At 40.3% G+C, this 17,870-nt stretch overlaps 1 protein-coding gene across 3 annotated transcripts in view; it reads left to right on the forward strand.

The window, feature by feature from the left end:
- The window catches only part of STK39 (serine/threonine kinase 39), a 305,438-nt gene that overhangs the window by 175,306 nt on the left and 112,262 nt on the right, over window positions 1–17,870 (forward strand). For all 3 annotated transcript variants that reach the window (XM_032408730.1, XM_032408721.1, XM_032408738.1), the window contains 2 exons: window positions 4,005–4,067; window positions 5,818–5,885. In XM_032408730.1, coding sequence (XP_032264621.1) covers window positions 4,005–4,067; window positions 5,818–5,885 — 131 coding nt within the window. The remainder of the gene's footprint in view (window positions 1–4,004; window positions 4,068–5,817; window positions 5,886–17,870) is intronic.

The raw sequence follows: 17,870 nt of genomic DNA on the forward strand, positions 1-17,870 counted from the left end.
AAGATGTTACATAATCGAGCTGAAGTTCAGAGACAGGAGCCCTACTTGGTAGTTGCACGTTGAGACAGAATAAGATGCTTCAATAAAGGAGGGAGTGTTTTAGATGCTTAATTTATAAAGGCCAATTTGGCTTCCCTAGGAAGTATAAGGCAGAATGTCCAGGTATTATAGCATTTGTTGAAGATTAAGGAGGTCAGGGTGGGATGTTTGTTAGAGGGGCCTTGGGAAGATGTGCCTGATACTCGGCCGTATTTGGAGATCCTCTTAAATCCAAGAGAATTTCCAGTGTAACCTGGAAAGTGCCAGAATTACACCGCTTGTCTTGAGATTCATAGCCAATCCCATAGAAAAATTGGTCCTCCTGTGTTCCTAACCTGACGTTTTAGAAATAGCCTTGCCAATTATTAGTTACAGCCTTCTAGTAATTCATAGTTTATAGTAAGTAGATAATTCATGCTCATTTCATTTATTTATTATAATATTCCACTTGGATGGTGAAAACCAGTGGTGACTTAAAGGTGACTATATTGTTAATGTAACAATAGTATTAATAATGAAGTTAATTGAGCAAATATTTAATCTGTGCCTGATTTTTACATGAAGCAGTGTTAGGTACTGTGGCATTGTGGGAATTATATAAAGCAGAGAGCCTGCTCTCTGGAAGCTTCTCATCTCTTTGGAGGTGGGGGTCGGGGGAGGTATTTGCAAGACTGGCTTCCTTAGGTGGGGTTTCCTAGTCTATATGCCATCCTATCTTATAGGAAACCTTTCAGCTATTACCTCATAATTGATCTTCTTTTTGACCAGTGATTTGGGAATCTGTTTTTGTCAGATTCTGAAAATAATCAATACATGTTTATAATTTTTAAAATTGGCTTTGCTTTATATCCTAATTTTCTATATAAAAGTAAAATTGCCTTTATCTTTACATTCCCACTTTCTTTGGGTTTCCTTTAACTGAGGGAGACATTTGCTAAGGCTTCTACTAAGGAAGCATTATTTTTACCCCAGCCCCTTTGTTAGGCATGAAAACAAATGGTTTGCAACCTTGGCTGCACAACAGAAAAACCGAAAGCTTTAAAAATGCAGATGCCTAGAGCCAGCCCTCAAATTGTGATTTGGGAGTTAAGGGTGATGTCCAGGCAACCCAGATTTTTAGAAAGCTGCTGATGTGATTCTGATACATGGCTAGGATCAAGAACCACTGGCTAGGAAAACCACACCACTTGCTCTGACTCCAGAAGTCCACACTGAAATCCAGGGAGATTGTGTGCTCAAAATTTCTGAAGATTTGTTTTAAATATCTATCAGAAATCGCCAGGTGGGAAGGTTTGTTGACTGAGGCCCTCGACAACCCATAAGAGCTATGTTGAAGAATTTTATTACAGAATCTAGGCGAGGTTAATTGTGAAAACGTTTCCTGACTCTGGTATTTTGTTCTGAGGAGAAAATAAATTGGGTGTGGATTTAGGTTGAGTTAATTTTACTAGAGGTTCGTCACAATGTGAAAGCTAAATTTATTGCTTATGTTGACTCATTGCTATTGCCTGATTGTTAGAACTGCCGTTAGCTTTTTTTAGTGTATTTCTGAGGACATTGTGTTTTCCAAATGCCTGTCAGCTCTTATACATGTTTGTATTATATCCATTGGTAGATGGAGGCACAGATTTAATTTCTGCCTCCAAATTTATTATGCTTGGCTTTGTCACCAGATGGCTTTGACTCCATACTTTCCTGCCACCATTTTCTAAAAGATGTTCTTATTTCCGGTGACCGGCTTTCTGACTTTTTGTCATAAACATTAGATTTGTCATCAGAAATCTTCTGTATTTCTGAAAATAAACCTATTTTGTAATAATTTTAGATTTCGAGAAAAGTGACAAAGATAGTACAAAGTTCCCATACACTCTTCACCCACTGTTCCATTCTGTGTGAGCCTGGTTCATTTGTCACAACTAAGAAACAAAAGTGCTACATTACCATCAGCTAAACCACAGACCGTGTTCGTATTGCTCTAGTTTGTCCACTAATATCCTTTATTTTGGTCCCAGGATCCAATCCAGGATAACACACTGCATTTAGTTAGCCACAGTTATTTTATTTTTTATTTTTATTTTTTGCCACAGTAATTTTAAAAATAGAGAAGGAGAAGATTAGACAGAGCCTTGTGGAGAATTAGCAGACATTGTCCCTTTCTTTTCTCTATTCTGGGATCTTTCCCTCTTTCGCCCAGTCTCAGAGGCCTATTTCCAGGGTGGTATCCACCATTAATGTGTTCTTCTCTTCCCCTTCTATGAAAACCCCCATTCCCTCAAATGTGCTTCTTATAACAAACTGTTTAAAAACAAAAAAAAAAATTCCAGTAAGCAAATTTATATTGGTGATGAATAACACCTGCTTAATATGTTAGCTTTCTTGTAAGTTTTTATATTTAAAAATGTTCACCCATAATGGTAGAATTTGGGTGACTGGAGTTGGTTGTCAAGGAAGATGTTTTGCGTGAGAAACTTCGCTCTCCACCACTCCTGTGCATCTCTGCATATTTTCCTGAGGAATCCCCGGTATCGCTTTTGTACCCGTGAGAGCCAGAGGCTGGTCTCTTCATTACCTGCAGGGCTGCACCTACAGAGTGAGGTTGCATAGGGTCCTTGGGGATCCAACCCCCAGTCTAGTTAACTAGCTCTCCATCCTGATGATGGCCCAGGAATAAGGGAGCAGGGCAGGAGAGGGGAACCTCCTTAGGAGGAAGAGAGGTTTTCATCTCTAGTAAATGCCGTTAAGGTTTTTCAGTTTAGAGTAGTCTTTTGACTAGAGGTAGAATATTCTGTAAGTGCTGATGTAGCTTTTGGTTGTATCTCAAACCTTAATTGAGATCATGGGATCAGTCAGCCTGAAGGATTCTTTACAAGAGATCATTTGGTGTAGGCCCAGGTCCTCTGACTGGTTAAAGAATGCAGGTTGCTTATTCATTTCCCCCCAATATCTTACTATGAAAATTTTCAAATATATAGCAACAGTAAAAGTATTTTATAGTGAACATGCACATACCTATGCCTAGATCCTACCATTACTATACTTCATCATACATTTATCATGTGTACATCCTCCATCAGTCCATCTTCATTTTTTAATGCATTTCAAAGTAAATTACAGATACATTAGTACGCTTCCCCCTATTACTTCATTACTAACGTAGTTATTTTGGGGAAGCCCAGAGAGTAAGAATTTTACGTCTTAAAACTTGCTGTGAAAAATTTCTGATGACTTCTGATTATTTTAGAGTTGATAGTAGTTTTAGAAAATAATACGTACTTTTCATTTTCATTGCTGCTCCTCTTCTAGTTTTTTTTTTTCTTTTTGGTCTTTTCAGTTTTATTTTGAGGGCAGAGTTCACAAAAGTAAAGCTTGAGGCAAAAATACTTTTAGTATCACATTAGGGTTGGATTTCCAACTCAAGAGAAAAAAATAACCTATCGCTTTGGCTTTGCTTTTGGGGAAATGTGTCTTAAAAGTCCAGCTACCCTTATGTATTTTTTAAACCCAGGGAAAAAAATGTTCCAAGTAATGATTAAAGGTCAAGTCATGGTTAAAGGTTACTAATCCTAACATCCTTTCGTTGGGGACCTTTAACTTTAGGCAAAATTCTGTGACAAGAACAGATGGTCCTAGAGCAGATTTAAAGTACCAAATAGTCCCTGCCTTTTCACTTTAGCTTGGTGGCTCTCTGAAAGCATAAGGATCACCCAGGGTGCTTGTTAAGGATACACATTCTCTCTTGTCTCTGTGAAATTCTGAATCCTAGGCTAGGCAGTGCCCAGAAAACTTTACTGTGAGTCCTAGGTGATTCCCATGAAGGGTGTCAAAGGACCACAGTTTGGGGCAAAAAACTAATTTAAAATTACTTATGCAAAATTGTCTCTGATAATCGGGACTTGGTGTAAGCACGCTGACCTTACTGCTCATTTTGGTTTCCTTAAGTGCTGTAACAGTGTGTCTCTTGACAGATGGCGGTGAATGCCAGCCGTATACCCGAGCAGATACAATCCCTCTCTGTGCAGGACTCTCAGGTAAGTATCTCCACCAGTAGACCTATTTTTAGGAAAACCAACATTTTCGGAAGATAGACAGTTTCAGGGCAGTCCATCAAAATCAGAGGCTTGTAAACTCTTTTTTCTAATAGGTGTGGAGAAAAGAGTACTGTTACTATTGACCATGATTTTCAGGACCTCCAACCTTTAAATGATAGGTTCAAGAGCAAGGATTGATTACCACACTGCTTCTGAAATTTTTGGTACCGTGTGAAATCAGAAAAGGAAAGAAAATGACTCCCCATTCTGTTAGATTCTAGCCACGAACCGTAGAATTAATTGATACTTTCTTTTCTTTTTGGCTCTCGGTTGGATTTCTACAACTTGTTTTCATAATTCTTTTACCATTGAATTTTATAGGCCAATTTATCTCTACAACTTGCCTTGTAAAAATAGAAGTCCAGGGACTGTGAAATTTATTTATATTAAAAGTTACATGATGGAAAACATGCGCCATGAGTCGTGTTGGGTGCTGATGCAGGGTGCTGAGCAACACAGGGGAGGGTCGTGGACATAGTACCAGGGTGCAGGCCACCATTCTGGTTTTGCTGTATAATTAATAGGCAAGCCCTTTTGCTCTAAAATCGTTATATTATCACGCATCACCAGCCTTGGGATCACAACTCTGCCCCCCAGATATGCATATCCATCGATAAACTCATTTTCATCCTACCCGATGTGTGTTTTCTGAAAGCAGCTGTAAACTGAGGAGAGAGTGATAGGATTTTATGGTTGCAGGAAGCCTGTTTGAGATCAGACAACTAGTCGTTGGCCCTTATTTTATAGCCGAGGAAGCATAGACTTGCAGAGGTTAAGTGGTTCATGCAAGGTTGTAGAACAAGGTTATAGAACTAGTCAGAGCCGGGATTCAGTTTAGGTCTTTTTACTCTGTATCAGGCAACTCAGTAAAACAACTTGAGATAAATTGTGAGGACCGGTTGAGTGACAAAAGGCAAGTTAGGAATAATAATTTGTCAGAAGGCAAATAGAATAAGGGAAACAGGAAAGGGGATTAGGATAACTAGTATTATGTAACACATTATAGTTGATAAGTCATTTTCATATATACTATTTGTTCTTCCAGCAAACTTTTGAGACCGGTATTATCCCCGTTTTGTAAGCGGGAAAATAGGTTCAAAGAATGACTTGCTCATGATTGCACATCTGGTCAGTGGCAAAGCCAAGTCTTGACCCGAAATCTCTCTCTTTCTACTCCAGCAGGAAGGTCTACTCATGTCCAGGGATTCCTAGGAGTAGGGAGGGCCTGTGGAGTACAGGCATTTGTGGTTGATGATCTATATTTAAGGAAATAGGTTGTAGGTGAGAAAGGCAGGGAAGATCCCTACTGGATCCCACCTTCCTCTGCCTCCTAAGGTTTAAGGTGCCCGGCCTTTGTGCGTCACCAAGTCCCAGTGGGTACAGGCAATGGCTCAGCTTAAGGGATGCTCCTTTAAGATGGCTGACCCTTCTTCTTTGGCCTTACTGCAGCTTGTTCCACTTGTTCATAGGACCCACCCTACAGTGGGGTTTTCTATTTGAAACCTTGGGCTCTCCAACTGGGATGGGAATTAGGCATCATTCCAACCTTCACAGAGAGCTGTTATGTGGCCAAACAGGACCTGCCATGTGTATAAAGACCTAGTTTGGAAATTTCCAGAAAGAAAGGGGCGTGTGAATCAAGGGGTGTCATGATTTTATTAATTTGTTTTTTGCGGTTTTGTTTTTAAAGGGCCTACCCAATGTTAGCGAAGACTATAGAGAAGCTTCTTGCGCTGTGAACCTCGTTTTAAGATTAAGGTAAATAATACTGTTTATTTTGTATTGCTTTTCCTATAGTACAATATTCTTATCTCCTTCATTAAGTTTTCATAATATTAGCATAAAATAAAATTGTTAACTTATTTGATTTCACCAAACAGCTAGTGTGTATGCTGTGTTCTGAGGACTAATTGCCCTTTTCTAATTGCTTACTACAGAAGAATAAGAAAGAAAGCACCAGATGAGTGTGTCTGCAGGCTCAGTGTACCCTTCATTAAGGTTTTTTTTTTCCTTGCCTTTTCTTTCTTGGGCTTTTCCTTTTTTTAAAAAAATATTTTTTACAATGTAAGATCACAGTAAGAGATTTTTAATGAGTTTCTTTCACACTTCGGCAGTCAGTCTGACAGAAATAAACCATGCTTGTTCTACAAGTTGCCTGTTCAGAACATTTTTCAGTGGCAGGTTTGATCAGCTACTGTGGCTAAATGACAGATGTATTTTGAAAGAACCCTCAATCTTCTAGGAAATGGATACAAATATGGTGCCTGACAGCGTCGACTTTGTATCTAGTGAATGAAAGTTCTTTCTGTTTCAGGAATTTCTAAACCGTAAGGTCCATCTTGGTGTGTATTCTTTGTTAAGAATATGGTGTCTGAAGACATACTTGCTTCCACTTAATTATAAACAGCTTCACTCACCAGGTCAATCAGGATACTGTCACATTGTTGAAGGTGTTTTAAAATAAGTTACACATATGTTCTCCTTTGACAATTAAACAAATAAAACACATGGCTGATGGTCCATTTTCGGAGCCATGGCTATAAAAAGCGGATTCATTTTCAAGGTTAGTTTCCAGTCGTCTGAGTTAGTTTAGTCTGTCAGGGTAGATAATCGTCGGCATAATCACCCCTTACTTCTGATGGTCATTTACAATCTGCAGTGTGTTTTCACATGCTTACCAGGGGAACTGCAGAGCAAGCTTTGGTGTGATTTAATTCAGAGATGATTTCCCAGTCAAGAAGTGAAATTATTACAAAGACCATTTTCCTTATTTTTGAAAGTAGCCTTGATTATGATTCATAATTATGCATATTTAGTGATCTCCAAAGAATGAAATAGCCCATTCCTTTCTCGTTTGACTTTGGAACCAGATACCACTTTTATCTTTCACTTGTTCATTTATTCATTCCACCAATATTTGTGATAAAACCACTGTGCCGGGCTCCGTGTTTGCTCCTGAGATACAGTCGTGAGCGAGACCGTGGAGGTTACCATCCAGCGCACTTGAGTGTGCAGTGTTGGGAGTGACCTTTAGAGTCCAATCATCCAGTCTCCTACTTGACATATGCAGGAATTTTTTCTTTAGTGGTGTGCTGGATATCTACTTTGCCTCTGTGCATACTTGAGCTCTTTTTCCGTGAATCACTCCTATGATACTAAAACGCTTTGTTATGGTTCACCTTCTTCCTTGAGATTCAACTGATCTTCCTATCTGGGCTCCAATTCTGACCCTCAGAGCAGATACCAGGTTCTCTGGATTAAATTCTTCTGGAGAGTGTTTTAAAACACATACATATTCCTGAGCCTTACCTCCAGAGACTGTTTTGCTTTAGGTACTAGAACAATATAGAAGAAGTGCATCCCCTTGTTTTTCTGAGAGCCATTTGTAGTTTTACAAGACTTGTTCCTTTTTCCTAGGAAAAACAGTGCAAGTACCCTTGCTTCTCGTCATATTGTTCTATATCCTCATGATCTTTTATTGACATGTAGTCTGCACCTGCTTTTGTTACCTTGTTCCTTGTCGGCCTATGTGGTTTCTTCCTGAGTTTGTGGCTTAGATCCCTGGTCCTATCTTCCACCTTCAAATAAGTTAAGAAACAGTGCATAGTGTCCATCTATCTGTACACACACACACACACATACACACTATTTTGAAAATCACAAGGAATATTAACATATTAAAGGTTCTAAGATGTTCTGCAGGGGAGGAATGTAAGTTAGTTTACTCTAAAACCCATTTGACCTCAGAACTTTCTTCATGGAGTCGTTTTCCAGTTTAATGTTGTAACACCCATATTTAAATGCAGGCTTCCAGATGTGGCCTTAGCAGGCTAGAGTCCAATAGTGAGATTATGCAATTTTTTCTTCTCTGTTTACACTCCATATTTCTCCTAAATCAGCCTAAATTTCCATTCCCTTTGAAATAGCCATGCACTTTGGTGACTGATCTAGCATGACCTAACAGCCAAACAAAGCCTCTGATTTTGTTATTTCCACTTGAAGGGCTATCCAGCTTAATTTGAACGGCAACTTGTGTTTTAAAACTCATTCTATATGTCTTAACATTTGTCACTGTAATAGTGAACCTGTTGGTTTTGACCCATTGCTTGCTTCCCCCTTCCACCCCCTGCCCATATTTCACTCATGATTGTCAGTGTGGCATATTAGTTATAATGTTTGGATATATGTCAGTTGCCCATCTAATGAACCTGTCTTTTACATCTTTATCTACAACATTGATTTAACATGTTCAACAGTTCAAGGAGAACAGAGGCTTCTGGCATCTGTTAGAAACCAATCACTTTTTGCATGGCTTTTAATAATCAGTATTTTTTGGTTTAGTTGCTCAACCAGAAACAAATCCTATTGACTTTACTGCTTTTTAGTGGACATTTAACTAACTACTCAGAGGGATATCCTAAAAGGATCCATTAAAAATGTTACTGAAATTGAGATATCAATGATTTTTTTTCTGAATCTAACCACCTAGAAACACTTCCAAAAAATAGAAATGAATTTTATTTCTAGAAATGAATTTTAATATGACTTTTGGTGAATATATGTTTGTGCCTGATTATATAAATTTTTTTCCCCTAAATGTTTTCAAGGTATTCATTTAAACCAGCTTTTTTTTTTTTGTTTTTTTCATTTTTGAGAACTCCTGAATCTCCCAAAAATGTATAGTTGGTTTCCTCTAAGGGCAATCCTTCTACTTTGAGAAATAACCTTTTAAAATGAAAAGTTAAATGCTGTTAAGTTTTTGTGGTCACCCTGTGCTGACATAAATGTAAGCAGCAAATCCATTCACTCTGGAAGTATTTATTGAGCATCTGCTATGTGCATGGCGCTGTTCTAGGTGCTGTGATGCAAAAGGGGAAAAAAAAAGATGAATTTAAATTTCTTGCCTTCTAGGAACTTACATTCTAGAGGCGGGGAAAGGAAATATTCAAATATTCATATTCCTTACATGATTAATCAAGTTCCCTGAAGGAAAATCTATCAGGAGCATAGAAAGTATGGGGGTGCTATTTTATATTAAAGAAGGCATAGTAGATTTCTACTGTTGTGTAATAAGTTAGCACAAATTTCGGGGCTTACAACAACAGCCGTTTATTCTGTTTCTGTAGGTCAGAAGTCTGGGCACAGCTTAGATGGGCTCTCTGCTGTGTCTCACAACACTGCAATTAAGGCATGCTCATCTGGAGCTTGAGGTCTTCTTCCAGCTAATTTGGGTGTTGGCAGAGTTCAGTTCCTGGTAGTTGTGGACTGAGGTCTTTGGCTCTTACAGGCCACCCACCGCAGACACAGTTCACAACAGGACTTTGCTTTTTTTTTTTTTTTTTCCCCAAGGGTAGGAGGAAACCATCTCCCCTCCTCAAGGGCTCAGTCCCTCTGTTAAAGGTTTCCCACTGGATTAAGCCAGTTCCATCTACATTAATCTCCCTTTTTATTAAGTCAAAATCAACTGCTTTGGAACTTTAATTACATCTACAAAATCCCTTTACCTTTGCTATATCAAGTAACTTAATCATGGGAGTGATAGCCCATCATATTTAAAGGCCTCGTTCACACCCAGGGGAGAGGATTATGCAGGGCATGTACACCAGGGGACAGCGGTATTGGAGACCATCATAGAATTCTGCCTACCACAAAAGGGCTCTCTAAAGAAAGTAGTATTTGAGCAGACACCCAAGCCATGAGATTGTTTGCAGCCAGAGAGTTCCAGGCAGAGCAAACAGTGATTGCAAAGATTCTGAGCAGGAAGCATGTTATAAGCAATTATAAAAACAGCCAGGGAAACAGTGTGACCAAAGGGGTAGGAGATCAGGTCAGAGAGTTAGCAGGGGCTGAATCCTGTAGGGCCATGTAGCCTGTGCTGAGGACTTTGGACTTCACTATTAGTAGGTTGGAAATCATTGGAAATTTGTGAGCATATCTGAGTTACATTTTACAACCACTGTGATTGAATTATGGAGCATAGACCATCCAGGGACCATTTAGGGTGGAAGCACAGAGCCCCTTGGCAGGCTATTGTAGCCATGCTCCAGAGAGCTGTGATGTGATCTGGACCAGGCCAGGGAATAATGGAGGTGGCAAGTAATTACTGAATTCTAGATGGAGATGAGAATTCAAAGATTGCTCAAGGTTTGGGCCTGAAAATATGGATGAATGGAGGGGAAGAGAGGTGGAGGTCCAGGTTTGGGTGGAATCAAGAATTAAATTCTAGAAGTAGTGAGCTTGGGTTATCTAGTGGACGATGTGGGTGTGGTGTCAAGTAGGCCTTTGGGTGCATGAGTCTAGGTGTCACAGGAGATCTAGTTCTGGGCTAGAGGTACTAATTTGAGACTATTGGTACATATGGTACTTAAAACTATGAAATTAGATGAAATCACGTAGGGGTGAGTGAAGACAAGTCATCTGGCACACTCTCAGGTGGTACATGGATGCAGAGCCGTCAACAGATTGCTAAGGAGAGCCTGGTGGGGTAGAGGAGAGCATGGTCCTATAAACCAATCAGAGGAAATGTCTCAAGAAAGGAGGAGTAAAAAGCTGCAGGAGTTGCTCTTCATCAAGTACAGTGGGAACCAAGAAATCACATTGTATTTGGCAAAATGCAGCGCATTCTTGACCTTGGCAAGAGTTGTTTCGGTGGAGTGTTGGGGACAGAATCCTGGCTGAACTGGATTCGGGACAGAGTGTTAAGAGAGAACACAAGCTAGCAAGAATAGGTTACTTGTTAGTAGAGATAACGTAACAGAAAGGTACCGTCCAGGGGAGTAGAGAAATGGGGGGATAGCCCAATAAAAACATGGGGTGAAAGGAGTCCTTTTTAAAAAGGCCTTATGTATAAGTTAATGGGAAGGAAACCTGGAATGAGGGAGGGGACATGGTAAGACTGGTGTCCTCAGATGGGTGGATGGGATGGCACCCAGGCCCACGCGTAGATGTCAGTCTTAGAAGAATGGAGAGGCCCCCTGTTGGACAGCGCAGCCACCATGCTGGAAGCGCAGGCCGACGTGCCAGGAGATGGATGCATTTGGATTCAGGAAGGCAGAAGTCCTCTTCTGTTGTTTTTATGTCCTCAGGAAAATAAGGAGCGTGATCAGTTGAAAGTGAAGAGGGGAAAGATGTTTGAGGTTTGAGAGGTGGAGATAACTGTGTAGGAGAGCTGGAGAGTAAATTTACTAGGGAAATGTGGTAGGATGAACAGGTTGCACCAGTGATCCCTTGAGGCTAGTGATTGTGACTATAAAGTGGAGCTGGAAGCTTGAGCCCTGATGTCCCAGCATATAAATCTGTGTGCGCACGTGTGTGATCGTAATTGACACAGAAACACAACATTTAAAAACATTCATAGAGGAGTCTATGAGCACACCTATGAGAGGAGTCTAGGAGTCACTGTTTGTTTATTTATTTAAAGATTTTATTTATTTGCCAGAGAGTGAGAGAGCACAGGCAGGGGAAGGGGCAAGGCAGACTCTTAACCGACTGAGCCACCCAGGCATCCCTGAGTCACTGTTTAAATCATAAACAAATGTGGCTCATGGAATTGCCCTCCGTGATCCCCTGTGTGCAAGGTGGCAGTCACCTGCCCTCCTCTCTCGCCACCAGCCCTCCCTCACAGGTCCAACTTCCTTCTCTTAGAAACCTCCAAAGTTACATGCTCCTCAAGGATCAAAGCCCTGCCACCCAGTGTTGGTGCCCGCCATACGATTTCTTCATTCCCCATTCCCCATCTGAAATGTACTCGAGATCGCTTGTTCCTTCTCTGGGCCCAGATAAACTGCCTCCTAAACCAGCCCATGTGAGATGAAGCTGGAGGATTGTTCCGGCGGGTGTTTATCAGATTAGAGAATCCACACCTTCTTCTTTTGTACCCTCTCATTCCTTCCACATCAAGATTCTGATATATGTGTGTACATATGTATAAATAGACACACATACACACAAAAATAGGCCCTCACTCTGTCTTTGGGAATCACTGGTCTAGCCATTGTGTGGCTATTGTTTTGGGAGATAGTGTGCTCGTCCTTACTCCCTGCGGCCGTCTGGGCATAACATTTATGTGTCTTGTGTTCCACCGGCTAGTGGGGAGAGACTTGAGTTCAAGCAGGCCTTTCATCAATCCTTAACTAATGCTATATGGTTAGCTGCCCACTTACCTCTTGGAAAAAGTCATTCTGACTTTCTTTTACGTAGCATTTTATAGACTCAGCTGCTAGAAGTAGGGCTTCCTTCTCCCTCCTCCCACCCCCAGCCCCAAGATGCCAGGTAAGCCTCCCCTTCATTCGGTAAGTAGGAAACTGGGAGATATTTTACTTTTCAAGATGTCACATTCTATAAGAAAAGACGAATACATGGTAGCTACAATCCCTGTTTCTCTGTTCATTTCTGGTGATCATAGGCAAAAGACTAAAGAGGCAAAGGCTAATTTAATTTGTTCCTTGAAAACATACACTGTTGCTTTACCTTGTTCTTAAAACCGACCTGCCAAATGTAAGGCTTGAAGAAAAAGGGTTAGACTTTAGGTCTTGATGTTAAATGCTGGAGATAGTTAAAAAAGTAGATTTTTCTTCTTTTCTTTTGAGTACTTTTATGCAAATGTTTTCTTGCCAGTTGTATATATGGTAATGTCATCTGTGTTATCAAAAAACTTGAGTATCAAGGTACAGTATAAGGAAATCCTCTTAAACACATCTGGGAGAAAGATGTTAAGTGGGCCATCTCATAATTTATATACTGTCAATAGATGGTACTATCATTTCTGATTTAAGTTGAAGATTGTACAAATATTTTGCCATTACTATATTTTTCATAAAATAGAATTAGTCATGTATTTGACATAAAACATATGTTTTTGAGAACCAGGCTCAGTGATTTGGAAAAATGATAAACCTTTCAGTTAAATTGTTAATTCCTTTGTGTAGATGCTGTTTGTACTTTGACAGCTCAGCCGTATGGATTACAGTTAAAGTTTTGCGGAAGGCAACTGTGACAGTTGCCATACATAGGTGCTCTGGAATGGGGTAGCCCATCCATGTGCTCATCATGAATTTACCTCATTTTTAGGGAGCAGTATCATTACACCTTGATGGGCCAATTAAAGACCCCAGTGAAACTACTTTCCTGCTTGTAGGAAAAGATAATCTCTAGAATAGGATATTTATTTCAATAAAAATCCTTCAGCATGACAATATAGCCTGATTTGACTTATTTTAATTTCTCTATTAAAAGGTGAACTTGAGCTATTGGTATAGACTTAGTAAATCATAATTTCATAAAGAAAGCTGAAGCTGATAAAAACAATGTTGATCACTGTTTTAGCATCAGTGTGTCTGAATTCTAATTCCCCATTATCATCATTCAAGAGGAATTAGAATTCTTAAATGGTTCTCTAGCCTGGAAAATCAGGTTAATTGCATAATTTTTACTAGTCAAGTGGTGGGAGGCTTGATTAATTTTTCCCCCAAAGGTTAAATCGTGTGGGTATAGTATTCAGTTGTGGCAATGCTTTCAGGTACAACCCCCCCCCCCACCCCCAACAAACTGCCTATTTATGGCCTTCTTTGTGCACGGCTTTGTTGAAAATCCAAAGATGAATGAGACAGGGTTTCTGCACTCACAGAGCCTACCGTGTAGGCGGAGAGATCAGGCCTCGCTCAAATGACTCTGACACAAGGTAGAAAGTGATAAAGGCAATAAGGAGCCAGACAAAAAGAAAAGCTATGGGTAGTTAAAGGAAGGTGAGAACCCTTTTGTCTGAATGTTATCTTTGGTTACTTGTTCCCTTGGTAACCAGTGTTTTTCCTTTTTTTTAACATCCAAATTTTGAGAAGAGTAATGGTTAAGTTGAATCCAGGGCAGTGTCAGGCTGTGGTCTTTGGGAAGGGCCTTATCAAACTTAAATTATTTCTTTTTTTAAAAATTTTTTTTGTTTAGTTTTTTAAAATTTTATTTTATTATGTTAGTCACCATACATTACATCATTAGTTTTTGATGTAGTGTTCCATGATTCATTGTTTGTGTATAACACCCAGTGCTCCATTCAATACGTGCCCTCTTTAATACCCATCACCAGGCTAACCCATCCCCCCACCCCCTTCCCCTCTAGAACCCTCAGTTTGTTTCTCAGAGTCCATAGTGTCTCATGGTTCGTCTCCCCCTCTGATTCCCCCCCTTCATTTTTCCCTTCCTACTACCTTTTTCAGAGGTACAGATCTGTGATTCATCAGTCTTACACAATTCACAGCGCTCACCATAGCACATACCCTCCCCAATGTCTATCACCCAGCCACCCCATCCCTCCCACCCCCCACCACTCCAGCAACCCTCCGTTTGTTTCCTGAGAATAAGAGTTCCTCCTATCAGTGAGATCATATGATATTTGTCTTTCTCTGATTGACTTAGAGACTTAAATTATTTCTGACAAGACCACATTTGTGGTTTAGTAGAGTGGTATGTATTATTTTGTGGGCACCAAGTTAATAGCAATATAGTTCTTTAGTATGAAAAATATTTTGGCATTTTACTTAATTTTTTGGAATGTTCTCTTTTGGTAAATTCCTTTCCTCTGCGAATTGGAGTCATTGCCACACATCTTGGCTTTATTGTCAGTGAGATCCTTCAAAAAGATGAAGATCCTACTATGTGCCAGGCACGGAGATAAGTGCTGTTTGTGCTCTTTCTTCTTTATCATCATAAAACCTCCACATCAATCCTGTTGTTACTGACATTTCACAGATGAGGAGATGAAGGTGCAAAGTCATGGGGGTAATTTGTCCAATACTACACAATGCAGAAGCAGCAGACTGGGTCTTGAATTTAGGACTGTTTAATACACTGGTCTTTGCTCTTCCCCACTTGACCCTATGGCCAGACTCTATTCAGTTCCATTTTGGGTGCAGTAAGAAACTCATGTGCACTTAGGATGATTACACTGACCTGTCCTCTTATTAAGATGTCATGTAGATTTTTTTGTTTTTTTAAAGATTGGTTTCGGAGAGAGTGAGCATGGAGAGGGGTAAAGGGAGAGGGAGAAAGAAACTTTAGCAGACTTCTCATTGAGCTCAGAGCGCCGATGTGTGGCTTGATCTCACAACCCTGAGATCATGACCTGAGTTGAAACCAAGAGTCAGATGCTTAACTGACTGTACCACCCAGGGGCCCCTGATGTAAATATTTTTTTTTAACAGTGTTTCCTGATAAACTCGTCATTAAATATTGTGACCGGAATACCTGAAAATATTTTAGAGATGATGCATATAGCAGTTTTATAATTTTAAAAGCACTGTCACATCACATGCCTGATTTCATTTTTCCCTTCGTCCCGTGTTTGCTGCCCACAGATGAAAAAGAGAGATGGGAGATATTAAGTAACTTTTCTGTGGTCACAGAGCTAGTACACATAGGCTGGAGACTGGGTCTTCAGGTGTTCATCCAGTGGTATGGATAGGGAGTTGGCATAAGGATAGGTGATGTGGGGTGGTGTAGGGTATTGGCCTTTTGCATATACGAAATCCTTCTGCTGGTGAACATGCTAAAGGAAGGAAGATTTATATGAAGGAAAATTTGGTAATGTAGGGAGAGCAAAATAGAAGAATTAAAAACCATGGTGACATAAAGTCACTTTTTTTTTTTTTGACAATGGAGCAAGAAGATGTTTGTGAGTACGAAGACTTTCAGCAATAGGGAATGTAAAGAGTTCTTTGTTTTCAAGTGGTAAATGATTATCTTAGAAATTTAGGAAATCACAAGAAAAGAAAAAAACATAAAATTCACAATCTTACTACTCAGGAATACATCATTATTAACTTCTCTATGAATATTCTGGTCTTTTTTTCTACACTTACATTAATGTAGACTTAAAATATTTCTACAATAACACTTTTAAAATTTAGTTTCACATAACACAGTGTTTTATAATCTGCTTTATTTGGTAATGTCTCTGTTATCTTTTCGTGTCAATGAAGATAGATCTACACAGTCCTTTTAAGTGGCTGCCTTATATTTTGAATGACTGTGCCAAAACCTATTACTTAAAATGTATTATTTGACATTTACAGAGTTCCCAGTTTTTTTATATGGCAGCATATAAAAGCTTCTATGTGCAAAAATGACGTTTGAAAACTGCCCAATAGAAAAAGTCTCTTCCAGCATTGAATTTTGACCTTTGTGGTATGCCCTCAGACTTGGAGAAACCTGGAGATACATAACCGAGGACGCCTGGTATCAAAGCACATGGGGGTTAGAGGGGCTGGTTGTGGCGCTGGGTTCAGCAGAGGATGTCACTGTCCCTCTAGCCGCCAACACTGCTTTCTCACTCTGTTAGGGCTGAGTTCTTAGGGCAGGGTTGTAACTAGGGCACTGCACCGAGAAGCCACCCGAATGAATGATTCCTGAACATAACATGCTCACCAACGATAGAACACAGAAGTACGTTTCCATTTTGCATCTGTTCTTTTGGGTTCTTCCTTCTAGTACATATTCTTTAAGAAATGCTCTCTTGGCTGCTGGCTGTGAGCACCCCAGGTTCGAGGACGTGACATCCGTGGGACCTGTCAGTTGGAGGAAATGAGAGATTGCCTTTTATGCTTTTAGAGCCTTACACAGTGTCCAGCATGGGATAGACCCTTAATGAATGTGTGTTACACAGGTGTCACTTGCGTGATTCTTAACTAAAGGCAGGTCTCAGGGGGCGCCTGGGTGGCCCAGTTGGTTGAGCGTCTGCCTTGGGCTCAGGTCATGATCCCAGGATCCTGGAATCGAGCCCCATGTCAGGCCCCCTGCTCAGCGGGGAGCCTACTTCTTTCTCTCCTCTCACTCTTACTTTCTCTCACTATCTCTGTTGCTATCTCTGTCTCTCTCTCAAATAAATAAAATATATTTTTTTAAAAAAAGTAAAGGATCTCACAAACTTTTAATATCAAGATGCCTCATAAGTTTTTTTTTAGCTCTTTATTTTTGATGTTATAGTGGATATGGGTACAAAAAAATACTTCTTTACTAGGTTTTCTCTATAAAAGCTCCCAAGCAAGGTAATACTTTGAATATAATCTCTATATTTTATTTTTAAAAACATATGTGGGTTCCATGCTCTAAGAACTGTGAGGCAGTGTCTGAGGGCGAGGACCCTGACGGGAGAGCGCTGCCCTTCCTAAACACCCAGTTTGGACTACTTCTGGGCTTGCCCCCGGCATCCATGGGCTGTCCCTGCCTCTGGGTCTCGGGGCCAAGGCTCAATGTGTGAGTTTTGAAGTGTCTTTGTGATATGCTGTTTCTTCCGGACCCCTCTCTGGCAGAATGTTCCCTTGTGGTTTTTGTTTGTTTGTTTGTTTTTAAGATTTTATTTATTTATTTGAGAGAGAGAGACAGAGATAGCAATAGAGGTAGCCAGAAGAGAGCATGAGTGGGGAAGAGAGGGAGAAGCAGACTTCCTGCTGAGCAGGGAGCCCGACTTGGGACCCGATCCCAGGATCCTGAGATCATGACCTGAGCCAAAGACAGACACTCAACCGACTGAGCCACCCAGGTGCCCCCGTTCCCTGGTTTAAAAAAAAAAAAAAAAGTCTTCCTGGCTCATATCAATAGCCTACAGTAGAAGCTGCATGGGTCTGTGGAGCTTACCCATAACTATAGCTCTGATGCAGAATGTTTTCAGGGGAGCTCTCCTCTAACCTCTGAGAAGTGCAGTGGATTGTGCCATTTCCCATATCCCATCACTGTCCATGCCAGGAGTAGGACCCC

Source organism: Phoca vitulina, unplaced genomic scaffold, assembly GCF_004348235.1.
Source record: "Phoca vitulina isolate PV1807 unplaced genomic scaffold, GSC_HSeal_1.0 scaffold1, whole genome shotgun sequence".
NCBI classification, from domain to species: domain Eukaryota; kingdom Metazoa; phylum Chordata; class Mammalia; order Carnivora; family Phocidae; genus Phoca; species Phoca vitulina.